Source organism: Delphinapterus leucas, chromosome 2 (assembly GCF_059928025.1).
Source record: "Delphinapterus leucas isolate spDelLeu-1000000601 "Yukka" chromosome 2, BTC_Dleu_Yukka2, whole genome shotgun sequence".
NCBI classification, from domain to species: Eukaryota; Metazoa; Chordata; class Mammalia; order Artiodactyla; family Monodontidae; genus Delphinapterus; species Delphinapterus leucas.
The window spans coordinates 108,367,578-108,387,107 of NC_143130.1; the positions used below are offsets into that span (position 1 = coordinate 108,367,578).

At 46.3% G+C, this 19,530-nt stretch overlaps 1 protein-coding gene and 1 pseudogene across 1 annotated transcript; both read right to left on the reverse strand.

Moving 5' to 3' along the window:
* Window positions 1-10,726: 10,726 nt before the first annotated feature.
* CMA1 (chymase 1) lies at window positions 10,727-14,232 on the reverse strand. Its single transcript, XM_022553571.3, is given in 6 exon segments — window positions 10,727-10,870; window positions 11,338-11,399; window positions 11,402-11,591; window positions 11,804-11,939; window positions 12,680-12,830; window positions 13,446-14,232. Coding segments are annotated over 6 exon segments (741 nt in total). The 5' UTR covers window positions 13,504-14,232.
* Window positions 14,233-17,827: 3,595 nt separating this feature from the next.
* Window positions 17,828-19,109, reverse strand: LOC111164168 (ras-related protein Rap-1b pseudogene; annotated as a pseudogene).
* Between the last annotated feature and the right edge of the window lie 421 nt (window positions 19,110-19,530).

The following is a 19,530-nucleotide window of genomic DNA, read 5'->3' on the forward strand; positions in this document are numbered from 1 at the left end:
TCTTTGGTCTATTTTCTGCAGTAGTCTCTTTAATAGATTTCTGCTTCAGCATGTTTTTCTCTCTCCAAACTGTTCCACACACTGCAAGTGGAATGGTCTTTTAAAAATATGTGGGGAAAATTCCCTGGTGGTCCAGTGGTTAAGACTCTGTGCTCCCAGTGCAGGGGGCCTGGGTTTGATCCCTGGTTAGGGAAATAGATCCCACATGCATGCTGCAACTAAGAGTTAGCATGCCGCAAATAAAGAATCTGCATGCTGCTACTAAAGATCCCGCATGCCTCAACGAAGATACTGCACACAGCAACGAAGATCCCACATGCCGCAACTAAGACCCAGCGCAGCCAAATAAATAAATATTTTAAAAATATATATATATAAAAATATGTGGGAGGAACACTTTGTGGCATATGTATCCTGAAACACTCCCGTTACAAATGGATATGCTGGATAGAATTGAACACATCTTCACTTAAATGCACTGTCAAGTTAGCCAGAAAATAAAATAACTCTCCAGAGACCAAAAACAAAGTGTGCTTTGGGGCTGAGGCTGTCTTGTGCTTTGTCAGTCAGTCTTTGTAACCCAGAGGCCTGGTTGACAGGAGACAATACCTGGGACAGTGCGGGGGTGGGGAGTTGTGGGGAGAGGGGGAGGAGAGTCTGCTAAATCAGATGCCTTTAGACCACAGATTCAGGAGGGTGGAGGTCCATCAGTATCCTCATGGAAGTGAGGTGGGAATCCCTTCCAGAGCTTTGTGCCCCTTGTAAGAGGGGACATACATAGGGACAGCGCTCTGATCCCAGCAACCACTCCTCCTCCCCTGGGAGGCTGATGGAGAGCAGGTTTGTAATGCCTTAGAGTCTTTTTGCTCTGGGGTTCTGGAGATGGGTGGGTCAGCTTCTCCCTCCTCCTCAGCCTCTCCTTTGACAACTGATCTAGTTAAGTTAAACCGTTCGCAGATCTCAAAGTCCATCTTACACTTTGGGGTTTTTTTTTGTTTTTTTTTTTTTTTGCGGTACGCGGGCCTCTCGCTGTCGTGGCCTCTTCGGTTGCGGAGCACAGGCTCCGGACATGCAGGCTTAGCGGCCATGGCTCACGGGCCCAGCCGCTCCGCGGCATGTGGGATCTTCCCCGACCGGGGCACAAACCCGTGTCCCCTGCATCGGCAGGCGGACTCTCAACCACTGCGCCAGCAGGGAAGCCCCCATCTGACACTTTGGCAGTTAAAACGTTCAAATCCGAGCCAGACAACAAGACCTGAGAAATTTCTGTCTGCACATCTGGGTGTAGGGCCAAGTGCAGCTGGTGCCCTTCAGGAAGACAAGGGTTCCTCCTGAGTCTATAGCAATCGCAAGGACTTCTTTCATTGAAATGGGACAGTTTCCTCCACAGCTGCTTCCTGAAACAGCAAAAGGAGTTGAGCACAGTCCCTCTGGGTGGTCAGGCCATCACTGTGGGGCGGGACAGGAAGCCAGGACTCAGGGAGGGATCTTCCTCTCAGCGTGGGCTGGGGCAGGGTAGGATGAGGGGTTTGCTGGCAACTCTGCACCTTCCCCTATGCCAGCTCTGTGTGAATGCCCACTGCTTCATTTTGCTTGGGAAGATTTTTACGACTTCTTTCAGGCTCTGGCATGTAATTTGCTAAATGCTATTCACATCATCATTTCACATAGTTTCTAATTAAAGTATGATAGGACCAACCAACCAATCAACCAATCAACCAAGATCCTAATATGGAGATCCAACAGATAAAGGAGCCTAGAACCCCTCTGGTCCCCCTTTTTAACATAGCCTCCTTAGACCCCAGAGTTTGTGGAGATAGAAGTGAAACCAAGCAACTCAGATTGGGACTTGAACCCACGTGCTGGGACTCGAACCTGGCCAAAACCTAGACTGGGACTTGAACCCATAGACTTTCTTTTTTTAAATTAATTAATTTTTATTTATTTTATTTTTGGCTGCGTTGGGTCTTCATTGCTGTGCGCAGGCTTTCTCTAGTTGCCGTGAGTGGGGGCTACTTTTCATTGCGGTGCGCAGGCTTCTCACTGTGGTGGCTTCTCTTGTTGTGGAGCACGGGCTCTAGGCGCCCAGGCTTCAGTAGTTGTGGTGCGCGGGCTCAGTAGTTGTGGCACATGGGGCTTAGTTGCTCCGCGGCATGTGGGATCTTCCCGGGCCAGGGCTTGAACCCGTGTCCCCTGCATCGACAGGCGGAGTCTCAACCACTGCGCCACCAGGGGAGCCCAAGGTTAGTGATTTTTGTGTGCCTTGAAGAAATCTTTCTAAACCCCAAGGTGATAAAGATACTCCTGTCATACTGTCTAGAAGTTTTATTATTTTACTTTTAATGTGTGGGACACCTGGAACTGATGTTTGTGTGTGTGTGAGATAGGGGTCAAATTTCATTTTTCCCCATGGATATTCACTTGACCCAGCAATATGCACTGAAATGAGTGTCCTTTTCCACTGCCCTGTATTTCCTCCTTTGTCATAAACCACGTGTCCATGGATGAATGTGTCTTTTTCTGGACTCCGTTGTGTTTAATTGCTCTAATTGATTGTCTTTGCATCAACATCACATTGTACTAATTATAGTAGATTTAATAAATCTTGATTTTGGGGGGTATCTTAGTTTGGATTTTCCCAGAAACAGACCCTGATAACAAAGACTTGAGTGCGAGTAATTTATTTGTGATGTGATTCCTGGAAGGGGTGTGGCTTTAGGACCAAAGACGTGAGAGACAGAACAGGCCAAAGGACTCAATGGAAGGTTCTCTTAGGGATTGGGTGCAGACAGGAAAAAGGCCCTATTCTCCACTCACCTCTTCAGATCCACCCTCCTCCCTGCTCTGTTACCCACCTTTTGCTTCATTTGTATCATTTTTTTTTTAGATTCCACACTATAAGTGATATCATGTGGTATTTGTCTTTCTCTTTCTGACTTACTTCACTTAGTATGACAATCTCTAGGTCCATCCATGTTGCTGCAAATGGCATTATTTCATTCTTTTTAATGGCTGAGTAATATTCCATTGTATATAAGTACCACATCTTCTTTATCCATTCCTCTGTCGATGGACATTGCTTCCATGTCTTGGCTATTGTAAACAGCACTGGAATGAACATTGGGGTGCATGTATCCTTTTGTACCATGTTTGCAAAGAGCAGATTTTAGTTCGAGAACTTTCTTATCTGAACGGTCAGAAAGTGGAGTAGCCACCTTGCTTGGTGATCACCAGATGAGGATGAGGTAGGAGGATTTAAGCATTTGGTTAGAGTGTCGGGTGGGAAAGTTAAGTTCCTTTGAGTGAATTTTCTAGTTCCTAAGAAGATCAGTGCCAGAGAGAACAGTACCTTGGTTAAGGGTCAGAAACTTTGTATGACTGTAGAAGTCCTTTTACCTTTCTGGGTTCTAATTACACAATTAGGAATTTGGATTAGGTGGTAGCAATGATAGCTAACTTATATTGAGCTCTTCTGTGTTTTAAGCAGAATATTGGTTCATTTAATGCTAAAGACAACTGTATGATTTGGGAACTATAATTACCTGTATTTCAGACATGAAGAAACCGAGGCGTAAAGACATTATTTTGCCTGTGGTCGGTACATAGCTACTAAGGGGTGGAGCTGGGATTTGAACCTAGGCAGTCAGTTCCAGGGCTGGCGTGCTTAACCGCGAAACCATACAGCTTTTCAGCAATAAGTGTTAGTGTTCCAGCTGTAGTCATCCTCTGATTTGGGGGTTAAACGAAATCGTATTTGTGAACTTCGCATTATTCTATACAAATGACACTTCACATCTTGTAATTTTTCAAAATGAGATTATTACATAAATCAGGCAAAGCCTCATAGACTGTGAGCTCTGATAGGGCAGGCACTGAACCTGTCTTATTTGCTCTTGTCTCCCTGTGCCTGGGACACTGTAGGTGCACAGGACAATTTGTTTATGGATTGAGGGCAGGACCATGGCAGAGAGGCACATTTTTGCTCAAAAGGTGGCCAGCTGGGGGAGTCCTAGCCCCAAGTCCAGGGCAGGCTGAAGGAAGCCGAGGCTGCCTAGTGACTGGACTTCCAGTGGGCTCTGAGACCAGCGGGAGGCTGGGCTGGATGTGAAGGGTTGGGCTGCTTTTGAGAAGAGGCCCTGTCTAAATCAGGGGTCTGATCCCCTCTCAGCCAGGCTAGGGGACATTGCCCTACTAGTGCCCTACTGCCTCTCTCCTCTGTGCCTCCCCACAAGTGCTGGGCATTGTTGAGATCACACAGACTTGGGCTTGCGGGGTGAGTGTCAGTGCTTCCCTTGGGACCTGGGCTGGACTCTGATGCACCTGGGGACCTTGAGGACTGCCTGCCCAGCCCTGCCTGGCACTGAGCCTGCTTTACCTTGGCTTAGGGCTGACATTTTTTTTTTTGTCACGGATAGAGAAACTTTATTCAATATTTTATAACAATCACAATGACAGCAATCAGTAATAATAACAGTAACAACCACAGTAATGACGACTAACAACATTGATGATGCTCGATATGATAATCATCATGATAATATATTATAATTTGATATTATAATATCAGTACTTACAGGCAGATAGACCAATCACACATTCCGCTGTGAGTGAATGACCAAGTGCCCTTATTGAGACTCATGGGTTGGTTTGGCGTCCGAATCATATTTTTCACCTTGAATTGAGTTCTGTGAAGACAAAGGCCAAGCAGCAGAAGGAAAAAAGGTGGGAGGAAAGGAAAAAAGCAGGAGGAAAGGAAAAGCACTGTAAGTTGAGTGTTGAGCAAGGCGGGGACTCCTGGGACGACATAGGAGGTGAAGCCTGGCAGGGAGAGGAGACCAGGTCAAACAAAACCTGCCTGCTTGCACCTCCCCATCCTCTGCCCTGAGCTTGGACATCTGGCTCTCCAAGCCAGGTGGTGCTGGCCTCCCTGGAAGAAGGTGGGACAACCCCCCCCCCCCCGCCCCTCCCAGGTTTACTTCTGTGGAGGCATAAAGTAGCCTTCCAGCCGCTCTTGGTTTGCAGCTCTGTGCAAAGGCCATTGGCTGCTGACGGCACCGCCTACAGCAGTCATTACCTGCGTCTCTGCTGGTGATGCACAGAAATGTCTTCCCACCAGATCTAAAATGAGAACCAGGTAACCTTGCAGTGCCTGGAATGCCTGTCTTCTATCCCCATCCACCCAACATACAAGCTCTTTGGTTGTCTCCCACGCTGTCTTGCCTGCTGCTCAGTGGTGCCATCTGCCGGACATGTACCCCTTCCCAGCCCTCTTCATTTGGAATGCTCTATTCCCCAGTAAATAGCTACTCGACACCTGCCTTTTGCGTGCTTTATTATTATCAAATATGCACGCAGATACTTAAATCGTTGAGTGATTCTGCAAGAACGTTTATGAAAATACTAGCCCCATTCCCCACTTTTGATTTTTCCCCACACCAAAGGCTGTCATCCTGGGATCTCTCTTCACTTCTTGGTTTATTCTCTTGTGTTGGTGGAGCACATCCTCCAGTGCTGAGAAAGGGGGCTGGGAAGTAAACTATTTGAAACTGTTTTAATTTTATGCTGACGCAAACTTCTGTCATTCCGGTGTTGAATTTCCTAGACTGGTGCTCCAATATTCTTTTTATTTCTCTAGTTTTTGTCAGTCTTTTTTTTGCTCTAATATCTGGGAGATTTCCTTAGGTTTATCCACCAATTCTCTATATCAGGCTGGATGGCGAGGGCGCCACGGTAACCAGGGGAATGATGGGAGGCAGAGAGGGAGGGAGACAGCTCCCATTGCCTTAGGTGAAGGTTCAGCTCTGGGTGGAGGTACACTGTTTAGCCTCCTCACTTCTGTTTTAAAAATTTAATTAATTAATTAATTTTTTGGCTGCGCCTCGCGGCATGCGGGATCTTAGTTCCCTGGCCAGGGATTGAACCCACGCCCCCTGCAGTGGAAGCGTGGAGTCTGAACAACTGGACCGCCAGGGAAATCCCTAGCCTCCTCACTTCTGTCCCTGCCTTTTTGGTAGAACCCAGGGAAGCTGTCTGCTTTGGACTGTAATTGTGTAGTGTTTGTGCTGGGCAGGTCCTAGGCTCTTCTTTTCCATGGCATGGGGAAATCCTCTTATATTTGGGCTAATTCTCCTGCAGATGTTGTAAAGTTTTCCTTCCTCTTATCAAACCCCAGCATCTGACAGCTGGAGCCATGACTTTCTCTGCATCTCCGAATCAAATCTGCACTGGTGGTTGATCTTGTCTTTTCTGGGTGAGCTGGTTGAAGAGATCAGTGTGGCATCAACAGCTTTTTTCACACTCTGTGTCCAAGAAGAGCTTCTTATTTTCTGGGCTCATGGCCTGGGGCAGACCCAGACACTGCCTTCAGGGCATCCTTAAAGTTCTCCCATAGGTGGTCCCTCCCAGCACAGCCTCTGGACAATCCTGAGGAAGTCTACCCTCCCCCATCTTCTTTCCTGGACAGCATGGCACTGTGTCCTGTGGTTTCCCTGCTCCCTGGGGACTGTGCTGTGTATGGGAGTAACAGGGATAAGATCATTCGCTGAGCATCTAAGCAGTTTCAGAAAGCACTTTTGTTTCTCTGCATTTTTCATGTTTTTTGTCATTTGTAAAAATATAGAAATGATTTTAAAGAGAATGGATAAACCATTTATTTAATTATAATTCTGACACAATTATCTCCATTTTTGAAGAATTCTGTCCAGGTTTCTCCCAAAACGTACAGTATTCCACACTGTTGCAGTCAAAGTAAATGTACATTTTTGAATATTCTACTTTCTTCAATTCACATTGTATTGCATTTCTAACTAGATTTGGAGTTAGGACCCCCAAGCTCTGAGGCAGGAGCAAGCGGGAGATGTTGGCAGTCCCTCAGTGTAGGCAGCCTAGGTGTGGGAGGCTATGGAGGCAGGAGAGTCACTTCAGAAGGAGGAGCCAGGCAGGAAGGCCTGTCCTCCTGTCTCCTATAAATTAGAGTGAAGTCTATTTGATGATCCCAGAACTGTGGCCCGGCATTTACCGTAGGCTCTTGTCAGGTATGCTGGGACTGCAGGGCTTCTGTGCTGGTTTCCCAGTCCTGGTTCCAGCGGTAGGTGGTGATAAGCATCAAGTATGTGGCAAAGAATGTTAAGAAAAGGCTTGGCTTAATTTCAAAAATTCTGCCTAGAATTCTCTAGAAATTTGGGGTCACTCTGGTGTTAGTGACAGGCTGGATTTCAGGTGCTCTCAGAGTTGGCTCTAGGGCCAGGTTTGGCTGAAGCCTAAGCATCCCTTTCCTGGGTTGGAGATATCCCACCCCTGTACTGGCCTCTCATTCATTGGCCTGATACCTTTCATTTACTGTGGATGACTTAATTAGACCTGAGATTCCAGAGACCTGCAGGCCCATGATGCTTCCCACTTTGTTCTAAGGCCTTGGGCTCAGGAGAGCTCTCTGTTTTTTTGTCACAAAGATGATTTTGGTGTAGATAAGAGGGTATAAGGGATAGAGACTGCCAGAAGCCATGGAACTGAAGATCACCTTTAGGGACACTTCTGATGAACCGATATTGGCTTATCTGTGACCTGGCCTGGTTTGGGTAGGTGTGGGGATGGTGGAAGAGATGGAAGGAAAGGAGAAGGTGGACGAAAAGTTAGAAAAGGGTAGGAGAATGAGAGAGGGCACTCACTTCCATAAAGCATGGCTCTTTTAGTTACTGCAGCTTTCACTGGAGCTACATGGAGTGAGTGAAGTTAAAAGCCATGTTGCTGTGAGTCCGAATTTTTAGGAAGAAAATGCTTTCACCAAGGGAGGTGGTAAAGGCTCCATGAACTGGAAGTTGTGACTATCACCTGGCCATTTTGGGCTCCTCATATCAGTGGACCAGCAGGCAAAGAAAGGAGGTACGATACTGGCTGGAATAATTGACCATGATGCCTGTGAGAAGCTAGGATTGTTGCTGTACAAAGGGTGAAGAGAAGAGTATGACTTGAACCCAGGGGATTCGCTGGGGACATCCCTTGTACTTTAGTGCTCAGTGATCATTACAAATGGGCAACAGCAACTAGTCAAACCTGTCAAATATAAGGCAGCTAAAGACTCAGCCCCCTCAGGGTTAGAAGTCTGGGTAACCCCAGCAGACATATAACCCAGGCCAACTCAAGTGTTGGCCAAAGGGGAGGGAAATCTAGAATGGGTGGTAGAGGGGTGAGATGAGAAATATCAATTAAGACCTGGGAGCAGCTACAGCACAGGACCCTGTAGCTTGATTTGCCAACCCTCTTTAAGTCTTTTTAGGAGACTGTGATTGGCTATTAAACTGAAGGTTTGAACTTGTACCTTCCCTCTCAGGAAAGAAGGATGGGCATCTTGGTCTCAGGCAAGATCCAGATACTGTAAGAAGGTGCAAGTGGATTTGGGTGGCATAGGGAAGGCTTCGTCAGGACCATTTTATCCACTACCTCTGATCAGCTCAATCAGCTATACTTCCCAGCTCACACCATTCCCATGGGTATAAATCCCTAGCCACCACTACCTTTGCTAAAGGCAAAAGAACGTCCATGCAAGGCACTAATTGACAAGGAGAGACCACCATGCCTGTGCACTGACCCAAGGGATCCCATGAAGGCTTAGCTTCTTCAGCCACATCCTGGATATGGGCTGAGTGATGTGATCTGGAAGTGCAAGGATATTTACCCGCAACAGAGCAAACCTTGACCAGCGGAAGAATGAATGGGTGTATGTGCTTATGCATAGGTAGGTCCATGTATGGTACTGAGTCAGCAATAGTTAGAATACCAGGGGTTTGGAGCCAGCATATAAAGGAAATAAAGATAGTTATTAATCCTAGCATCTAGAATAACCACCATAATTATTTTGATGTTAATTTCTTCTAGTTTTCTTTCTATGCATACATATAATATATAATTACAAAAATTGAGATTCTACTACAGGGAGATATTTATGTTGCTTTTAAAAAGCATTCTAGGGCTTCCCTGGTGGCGCAGTGGTTGGGAGTCCGCCTGGCGATGCAGGGGACGTGGGTTCGTGCCCCGGTCCGGGAGGATCCCACATGCCGCGGAGCGGCTGGGCCCGTGGGCCATGGCCGCTGAGCCTGCGCGTCCGGAGCCTGTGCTCCACAACGGGAGAGGCCGCAACAGTGAGAGGCCCGCGTACCGCAAAAAAAAAAAAAAAAAAAAAAAAAAAAGATAAAAAGCATTCTATTACATTGCATTTTCCTACATGATTCAATGTTTTGAAATAAATTTTTAATAACTTCAAAATACTCAATCATATGAATTTATTATTTAAACTTTGTTCCGTGGCTGGGAATCTAGTTTTTCTACTACTGAAAATGCTGAGATTAAAATTTTTATTCATAAACTTTTGTGTATATTTCTGATTCTTTATTAAAGATGAATTTCTGGAAAGAGTTCACTTAATTGAAGGGAATCACCACGCCCTCAGAAGCGAGGAGTGGTATCAGCCACAGGCTCCGGTTGTGTCTGTCCCTGTCCCGCCCTTTTTCTCTCCTCCGGCCAGTCCCTCAACTGGCAAGAATTGGAGGCCAAGCAGGCTCTAGGCCTTCACCTTCCTGCTGGTTACGGAGCAGCCGTTTGTGGCTGTCGTTCTTGCAGAACTTGTGATGCTGTCCCTCCTCTTATCTGTTCCATGTATTTGTTTTGCAGAAGTGAGTGACAGATGGTCTTCTCTGCGTCTCAGATCAAAGCTCCACAGATGGTAGATCTTTTCTTATCGAGGTGGACTGTGAGGAGGGCCCAGCGCGCTGCCAAATGCATCTAACCTGGGGGTTCTCAACGGAGGGTGATTCCTGCCCAGCTCCCTCACCCCTCCCCAGCCACACCCCCAGGGGACATATACCAAAGCCTGGAGATGGTTTTGATTCATAAGTTGGTTGAGACGAGACTGTTGCTACTGACATCTAGTGGGGAGAGGTCAGGGGTGCTCTAAACATCCTACAATTCAAAATGTTCTTAGTGATTCTGAATATCCCTAAAGATAAATCAGAGTTGGTGTTGAGTTGACGATGAAGGCAAGGAAGGATCTGGTGTAGTTTCTTCTTTATGTTGGAAATACGGGTTCTGCCTCTCCAGGGAATACCTTTCTTTTCTTTCTTTCCCTATTTTTCTTTTTAAAATTTATTTATTTATTTACTTTTGGCTGTGTTGGGTCTTCGTTTCTGTGTGAGGGCTTTCTCTAGTTGCGGTGAGCAGGGGCCACTCTTCATCGCAGTGCGCGGGCCTCTCACTGTCGTGGCCTCTCTTGTTGCGGAGCACAGGCTCCAGACGCACAGGCTCAGTAGTTGTGGCTCACAGGCCCAGTTGCTCCGCGGCATGTGGGATCTTCCCAGACCAGGGCTCGAACCCGTGTCCCCTGCATTGGCAGGCAGATTCTCAACCACTGTGCCACCAGGGAAGCCCTTTCCCTATTTTTCTTCGCCATTTCCTCTCCGTCTCTGTCTTTCTCACACACACATCACACACCCACCCCTTTCAAGGCTTACGGAATGCTGACGCTGGCAGGAGAGAGCAGCAGAGAGAGGAGACACACACTCAGTTCTGGAAGCGGGGATTTATTGGGAATTATTGGGAATTCTGTGATCTGGAGGAGCCTTCCTGAGGCTTAGGGGTGTGGTGGGACTTGAGCAGGCAGATCCAGAGTGAGTGGCACAGGGAACCTGCTCGGATCCAGTTCCACATTTCCCTTCAGGCTGGCCCAGGTTCCAGGTTAATTCTCTTTCAGTACCTTATTGACCCAGGGCCAGTAATGGGAGATCCGGGTGAAGATGGCAGGGGGCTTTGCATCCGACTGTCCATAGGAGACAATGCCCTGGGCCACCCCAGCGCAGAGAAGAGGGCCACCTGAGTCTCCCTGTGGGACAGAGAGGGAAAGGGAGAGAGAGAGAGGAAAGGTGAGCCAGGGAAACCACCCACTCCTCCCCATGGACCAACTCTGAGTTGGTCAGACCTATTGGGTTAGCCAAAAAGTTCGTTCAGATTTTTCCATAACATCTATGGAAAAACCCGAATGAACTTTTTGGCCAACCCAATAGCATCAGCGGCGAGAACCCTGGTTCCTCATGAGGTTCTATGTGTCTGTCTGATGCTGCTTCTTGCTTTTCTTCCTGGCACCCCATGACCCTGTGTAGCAGCCTGGGAGGGATAGTCAGAGACTGCCTGGGGCCGCGGGAGGATGATCAGCCCAGGGACAGTTCCAGCTCCTCAGTCCTATGATCTCAAACTTTGTCACTGGCTGACACTCTTCTGACTCCATCTCCTTCCAGGAGATGTCCGGACCCTGAACAGTGATTGTGGAGAAGACACTAGTCTGAGGATCACCTTAAATGCAGGTTATGTCTTCTGAGGATTGCCCATGCACAGCGGGAGATTGTGGTCAAAGTAGTGAAGTGTCTGCAGGCCTGGGGCTCCATGAGTCTCAGCTTCACCTCTTGCAGAGTGTTGGAGCCCGGCTCCTGAACATTTGTTCTTCCCCAGCCAGCCACCCGGCACATTCTCCCGGGTGGGATGAAGTTGAATTGGGGTGGAAGAGGGAGTGTCCCCACGGCCAGGGTCAGGTTGGCTTTCCCCTTCAGCTGTGAAGGAAACGAGGGCTGTCAGAGCTAGAAATGGGCTTGGGGGCAACTGGAGACAATCAGGGAGGGATAGGGCGACTTGCTTCACATTACAGCCACTTCCAAGGGGGGAGTTGAGGGGCAGAGGCAGGTTGGGGAAATGTCAGGGCAATGGGACCTGAAGGAGAAGCCCTGGAGAACAGGAAGTGGAGAAGGGGAAGAAGAATTTCCACCTTCAGTAACATGATGTCACGGCGAACAATAGAGTCATTGTACTTTGGGTGAGGGAACTGTTGTGCGACTTCAAGCTTCTGCCATGTGTCTTCTTTCTTTTTTATGTTATGGGCTCCAAGGGTGACCATTATAGACCTTTGTGAGGGAGAAGAAGGACAAGGTAAAACAGTGACAGTGTGATTTTCTCCTGAGATATGCCCATTCTGAGAAAAGGGGACAGAGTCTCTCCCAGGGTCAATGGTTTCTTCCCAGCCCCCTTTATCTGGGCCACTTGTGGTAATGGAGGGGCTCAGGTTTTACTCAGGGAAGAGCTTTCCCAGGGAACAGAGACAATTTCCAAGACCCTTGGGACTTGCTGGGGACTGAGCAGGCCATGGAGGACCCAGGGGACAGGACTGGCATTTCCCAATCAGGGCCAGCCCTTTGGAGCCAGAGGTGTCAGAGGGAAGGGGGAAGTGCTGGTGTCTCAGGTGGACGCTGTTCTCTGTCTCCCACGGAAAGGATGGGTTCGGGTCCCTGGGAACTGAAGGCCAGTGTTCCTGAAAAGGACATAGAGGAAGTGGCCCAGAGAACTGGGTGGGACCCTGAAGAGTGAGTCCATATCTCATGTGCTGGGGTCAGGGAGAGGGAGCTACTTTTGGAAGAGGGGTGCTGGGATGGGGTCTCCTTTCCTTTGAGGAGAGCTGAGCTCACAGTGACTGAGTGTCAGGGGAGCTATTCAATTATGAGACTGATTTCCTTAAGCCCAAGTCTTGCCTCTCCTTAAAGAGACCCAGACCCAGGAGGTCCCCCTCAGGCCCCCCAGGGGGTGTCCCTGGTTGCCCCTCTGGCTGTTTACCTCCCATTCGGAGATAAACAGGACCCTGTTGTCTCACTTTCCTGCACAGTGAGCAGCCGTCAGGACAAAGTCCCTTCTCATCAGGAAACCACCACAAGCCACCAGCATGTCCTGGGGAGTGACAAGTTCCAGGTGGGCCACGTAGGGGCGGGAGTGTGGCTTGCTCTCTGTGCCCCCGATGATGTCCCCTGAAACAGAGAACCCCAGGGCTTGAACACAGAAAGTGCACAAGCTGGGTTAAAGTTGGGAGAGGCTTCTTTCGAATGCATCCTCCTCCTGTGATCTGCCCACCCTCCCTCTCTGGTGCCTCTGGTACCTGCTCTTCTTCCTCCAGGCACAGCAGCCAGCTCGGCCTCAGATGCCATGCCGTCGTGTTTCACCTCGGATTTCCCCCACTCCCATTCTGCACCTGCTTGACTCTCCTCTGTCACCGTGCAGGACAAGCTCTCCAGGTTCCTGTCTCAACCGTCTCCATATCCCATGAGTGCTCACAGATCGGCCAAATTACAAGGCCAGAAGGCGAAGGCAACACAGAACTTTAAGCACAGTGTCACACGTTATATAAAGAGAAGACACCCTCTTCATCCTGCCTGCTCTGGGCTTTCCCCCGATCAAAGTGGGGGTCCTCGTTCCTGGGAACTACCACAGGCTGCAGAGAATGGGTGGCCACAACCCCAGTGGAAACTTCACTCTGGGCTCTTGGGGAGAGATCTGGGGTTCTGTTTAAGAGTCAGCTACTTTCAGACTAAAATCTTATTTAGTCTTGATGCTGCAGCTTCCCGATGGAATGACCCAGCACTCACGAGCTTCAGCTCTGGAGCAGAGGAGGAAGAGCAGCAGGGGGGGAGGAAGACGATGCATATTCTCAGAGAGGCTGTCCAGGACAGGTGCCTCTTCTCTTTTCCAGGCTTGGGTTTATAACTCCCAGCAGGTGAAGGCAGGGCAGGGCTGGTAACCACAGGAACTGCATGGTCACTTTTTCTTCTCTCATTCTGAGCTGGTTATCTTTCTAATCAGAAGTTTCCCCAGAGATGCCCTCTGTTTTGCTGGAGACAGGGTTGAGTCCTGAACTCCTGAGTCTTGGCTTCAGGGATGAGCTCTCGAGCCTGGTGCCTCATCTGTGGTAGGAGATGGAAGGATCATGTCTTTCCCAGGTAGGGAAGCTCATTAAAGCCCCATCAGAGACATGGGTGGGGGAAAGTCTTTACACTGCACATTCAGAAAGCACGTGCGCTTTTATGGCCATGACCCACAGTAGGAAATACATTTTGCAGAACGACCCAATGCATATACTATATTTATGTGTGAGTACATGAACATAAACTTACACACATGTGAATGAATCAAGAGTTTCAGGAAACAGTATTTATCCTTATGTGCAATGCTCTCCATTAGTTTCCACTCCATTCCATTCCATTTTATTCCACTCCATAGTAAAACAGAAGCTGCACCCCACTTAAAGGATGATTACCTGCAATTTGAAAAAATATTGATGTGGATCTCTCTCTTCCTCCAAATCAAAACTTCACTGGAAGAAGAGAATGATCCAAGAAGATTAGATGCGGGAAGTGATCAAACCCTACGACTGGACTTTACATACCTTATCACAAGAGCAAAGGGGATTGGAATTAGCATTTTTTGAGAGAGTATGCATATCATTCATTGTCATAATCTTAGATATATTATTATTTTCATAACAACCCTGTGAAGTAGGTAGTATTATCTCAATTTTATGAATCTGTCTATCAAGGCTTATGGTTCAGAATCAGACTTTCCTCATTTCAAATGAAGGGCTCTTTCTGTTCTACCACCAAAGACAAATAGAGAAATAGAGTCCTGCTAATGGGAATGTAGATACAGAAGGATGGTTTGCTCCTGGGGTGCTGGGGTTTCCTACTCTCACATTAGGAATCAAGCTTGTTTGATTGAAATAGAGTATACACAGATGTCAGTATCTGAGGTTTGACTCTTTTTTTCCCCACCACAACCTTGGGAATTACCATTACTGTCACTTTACAAATGTAGAATTGAGAGTCAGACACATTAACGTGATCCATATCACACAACTCGTAGCTCTCATAACTGGGTTTCAAGCACTTCTGTTGTTTTCCCCAGACTTCGAGAAGCAGCGAGTCCAGGGAAGAGTGGGATAACTTGGTGGAGTGTCATTTCTCTTGGAAATTTATAGGGTATTTAGTTCAGAGATGGTGAAGCACAGGGGATAATACTTTCCCCAAATCATTCTATCATGCCCTTGGTCTCATCTTGGGCTTGTGGCTGAGGTGATCCATTCCTTAGTATGTACTGGCTGGGTGCTCTGTTGCCCTCAGCTCTGACCATCTGTAGAGTACAACATTTACACATATTCCCAATGTCTGAGGAGCCTCTGCACCAATTCTTTCACTCTCTAGAGTTGCCAGATAAAATAAAGAGTGCCAGTTGAATTTATATTTCAGATGAACAAGAAATCATTTTTCAGTACACGTATGTCCCAGTATTGAATGGGACATACTTATAATAAAATAAACTGTTGTCTCTCTAATATTCGACTTTAATTGTGGGTCCTGTATTCTTATTTGCTGAAGTTGTCAGTATTACTCTGGCATCAGCAGAACAGAGGAGAATCTGGATGTGGAAAAGTTCTGTTCTGTGGCCATGCACCCCATAGACCAAAAAGCGGAGGTGTAAACAAATGAAGGGTTCCTGTTTTTCACTCTTGCAGTTAGAAATTGAGAGGTAGGTAGTCCAGGGCTAGTCAAATAGCTTCATAGCATCGTTAAGGTTCAGGTCCACCTATACTCAAGTTTTGTTTCACCTGCACTGGCTGAGGGCAAGGGAATGGAAAAGATAGAGCTTCAGAAATGAAGTCTGCACTATTCGCCTGTATCTTCTTCCTGCTCTGTCCTGGTTGTTTTTGCATACTTTAACAGATTTCCTTTTTCTCTCTCCTCTGTCGTCCTTCTGCTATTTTATTTGTGGTATGTTGTTGGTGGTGAACTTTACATTTAGTCTATGGTTTAGGGATATCAGTTTGGGAGTGTGACTAAGTTAGAGGTGGAATGGCTATCACCTAGAGATCCTGAACTTGGAGTTGAAAGTGGTAACTTAAGAGACTGGGTCATTTCACCTCTAGGGAGAGTTAAGCCTCATTTTCCTTTGTACCAAAGATAGTGAAAATTATGTTCAATGGGAGAATTTTTTTTTTTAGTAGGATTAGGTGTGAAAAAATAGTGCACATTCATGTTGGACAGCCAACGACGGATTGTAGTGGACATTTACCATGTACGTGGTGGATCCTTAGTGTCTTTTGAGCATCTTTCCTGTATTAGAGGAATTCCCAGTTATGATTCTTGCCTTCCTAAGGTAGAATCCACAACCTCCTTCCTCAGATTCTTTTGCATCTAGGGCCCAATCATGTGACCGAGACTCTGCCAATCAGATGAATGGGTATAAAATTTGATTTAGGAGGGGGGTAACATAAGGGAGGAGACATCGTGTGGGATTAACTTTTTGAGTGAGGGTGAGTGGTAGAAAGTCTGGCTTGGGGGGAAGAATTAGTTATGGTTCAGTTGTCTGGTGTTTCCTACAATGCCTGGGTCAAGCCAACAGTCCTGTGGTGGAGTTGGGGCATTGTTTCCGGCTAGGCAGCCTCCAAATCCAATTCTACAACACCTTGGGAAGCAGATACTGACTCTATAGAGGGAGACTTTACTAATAATGAACTGTTACAACATGAATGTGTGGTCAGCAGAGGCAATTTCCCCATTGATGGAGATATTCAAGTAGAGGTTGGATGGAGTCTTGTTTAAGATTCACACTTAGTGGAAAGGAAAGAGTGGACTTGATGTAAAAGCAATGGCATTTTAATTATGGCAGTGATTCTTCAGCTACTAAATGCAGAGGGATCATCCCTTCTCTGAATTCCTGAAACATTTATTATCTGTGCTGTTATTCACTTGGACATTTAAGTCATGAGGCTGGCTTTGCAGTTAGACGGGGTGAGCTTGAATCTTGCTTCTGCCACTTAACGATCTGTTGACCTTAGGAGAGTTCCTTAGGTTCTCAGCCTTAGTTACTGCATCTGTAAAATACGAAGAATGATATGAAGCAGGTTTTTTGTTTTGTTTTGTTTTTTTTTAAGAATTAAATGTGGTGCTAAATATAAAATGCCACATGGTTGGTCCTTAATAAATGCTGGTCTGTTCTTTTAATGGTGTCATACCTTGTGCTGCCATATAACCGTTTGATGCATATATGATGCATATGTCCTCAGTGAGGCTATATATTTATTTGTGTAAAGAATAAATATTATACTTCATTTGAATTCCCCTAAACACCTTACAGATTAGCCAGATTTACAGACTTCAGTTATGGTATGTTTTGCACAGCATCTTGTTTCTATTCATTCAACTTCAGGCTGCCAGGTTGTTTCTTAACCTTGTTCTTTGAGTAATGGCTTGTCTTTTTCAATTGAGCACATGTCTTAAAAGTGGTTTTACCCTTAGTTTGCCATGTAGGGATTTAACACCTATAAAGTTTCATATATGTTGAAGTCTCTTTTAAGAAATACAACGCATAAAGGAAAATTGGCAGGGGCTTGTGCCACCTTGCATTAGATTGAGACAGCAGTACAGTGGAGCCGAAATAGCACATGGGCCGCATTTTCCTGAAGCAGACTGGAGCTCACTCTGTGCTTTCCCTTACAATAAGCTCTATATGCTTCTGTAGTTGATGTTTCCAAATGAGTATGTTTTCCTAAATTTAAAGTCTAAATTTAACAACCTACATTCAACATCTGTAAAGTAATTTGCAAGGATATAAGCTGATTCGTTTTATGATATTCTTTTTTTTTCCCCCTTTGGGCTTTCTTTTATTATGCTAAAATAGTGGTACTTTTTGGATTTACATTATTGTACTCTCCAATACAAAGTATGCAGTGTGTTAAAGTATACAGTACACCATTTTCGTACACGTACAACATTGGTGGATGAAAAATGTCTCTTAGCGGTAATATTGGATTGTAGCCTGTGGTTTTATCAGCTGCGTACTCTAGGACTATTATATAAGTAAAAATCTCTCTTGTGATACTGGAAAGTGATTAGAATGTGCAAACTGTTGTAGTAGCTTTCATCCGCCTTTTAAAGGGTGCCACCATGGAAAGTCCATTTAAGATGTTGGTAGGCTTAACAAAGTTGGAATGCTGGCACTGTTGAATTGAGCAGCAGTTCTTCAGACCTGGCTCAGAGCTACAATGCATTTAGTATATTAAAGCAGCTCACATGATGACTTTTTGCGGGCCTTCCCAGGCACTGGAGTTTTTCTGTTAATTCGCCGCACTAGGTCATAAAAGATCTCATTAACATTTATTTTTGATTTTGCAGAGGATTCTAAGAATGCACAGTTGTTTCATTGTCTTGCTAAATTTTGACCTTGTTCCTTTCCTACAACTCTTTCATCTTCCAAGTCACACTTATTACCAGCCAGAATCATTGGAACATCATCAGTGTCTTTAACTCAAAGAGTCTGTTCTCTCAGATCTTGTAAATCATTAAATGTGGACTGTGCTGTGACGGAATAAACTAATGCAAAGCCTTGTCCGTTTTTCAATCCCTCATTGCTGTACATTGTTCCGTTCCTGCAGTATCCAAGATTTCAAGCATACACTGTTGTGCATCTACTTCAACTTGCTTTCTATAAGAATCTTCTATCGTAGGATCATATTCTTCAACAAAAATTCCTTGAACAAATTGTACAGTCAGAGCAGATTTTCCAACTCCTCCCGAGCCAAGAACGACTAGCTTTATACTCACACATGGTGCAAACTTGTAAAATCTAGTACCTCTCGCGCTGTCACCGGGTCCCCGCAGCCAGCGTCGCCTCGTGCTCCCTCCGGCTCGCTGCTACCAGCCCCACGGCGGTCCTGCCGCTACCCGCTGGCGCCGCTCCGGCTGGCTTACACGCCTGACTCTGCGCGAGGTTTGGCGGTGTCGCCTTCACATCAAGCGTTCAGCCTCGGGGCGCGCGGGTGCACCTGTTTTACTATATACTTGCTTTAACTCCTAACACACTAGTTCCTTTTAGAATTCCTGCACTCTGCACATTTGTTTTTTTAAAGTAGAGTATCCAGGAGAATGATGAATAGAGAGGCCCTCTGAGATGACCCCAAGTTTTGGATCGGGAGGAAGATATGTCATGGTTGTGTGTCCTTATTTCTGTCCCAGCCTCTTCAGCAAGAAACCCCCAAATCATGCTTTTTTGGAGTTTCTTTCTGATATTTCTCTTTTCCATTCACCATTCCTGCAATAGGCTCTTATTTGAGGAGGGAAAGTCGGAGGGTGCCCCTTCTCATGAGTTTGGGCAAAGATCTTTCACCTGGACAGTTTCTCCTATAGACTCTGTGATGCTACCACTCAGTCTTCGCACTGTCAGTCAGACAGGCGCACTTCATGGGCCATCACCTTCTGCATCTCAGAATTAACACTGTAGCTATGGTGACCTGATCTTTTTTGCATGGGCTGTAGGGGAGACTGGTGAGGCAACAACTGTTACTTCCAATCCAGGAATCCACATGATTTTTTAAAATCTATGGTTGTTGCCAGTGGTAGAATCAGCACTTTCAGGTTCAGTGCTGCTCATCACAGTCTACACCCCTGCGTTACATGGGTCATACTATCAGGGAATAGTTCCTGGATTGGGAGAGACTTGTCTTCTAGGTGGTCCTAGAATGGCCTGTTATTCTCCTTCTACTGGGATTGTTGTACTCTGTTGAGGGCTTATAAGGATGTCTCCTTTGTCTAGTCATTTCTCCACATCCTACATTCTTGGTTGCAAGGATATTCTTTTGTTTCTAGAATGGCCAATGCTGTCCAGCTGCAGATATGATTTTGG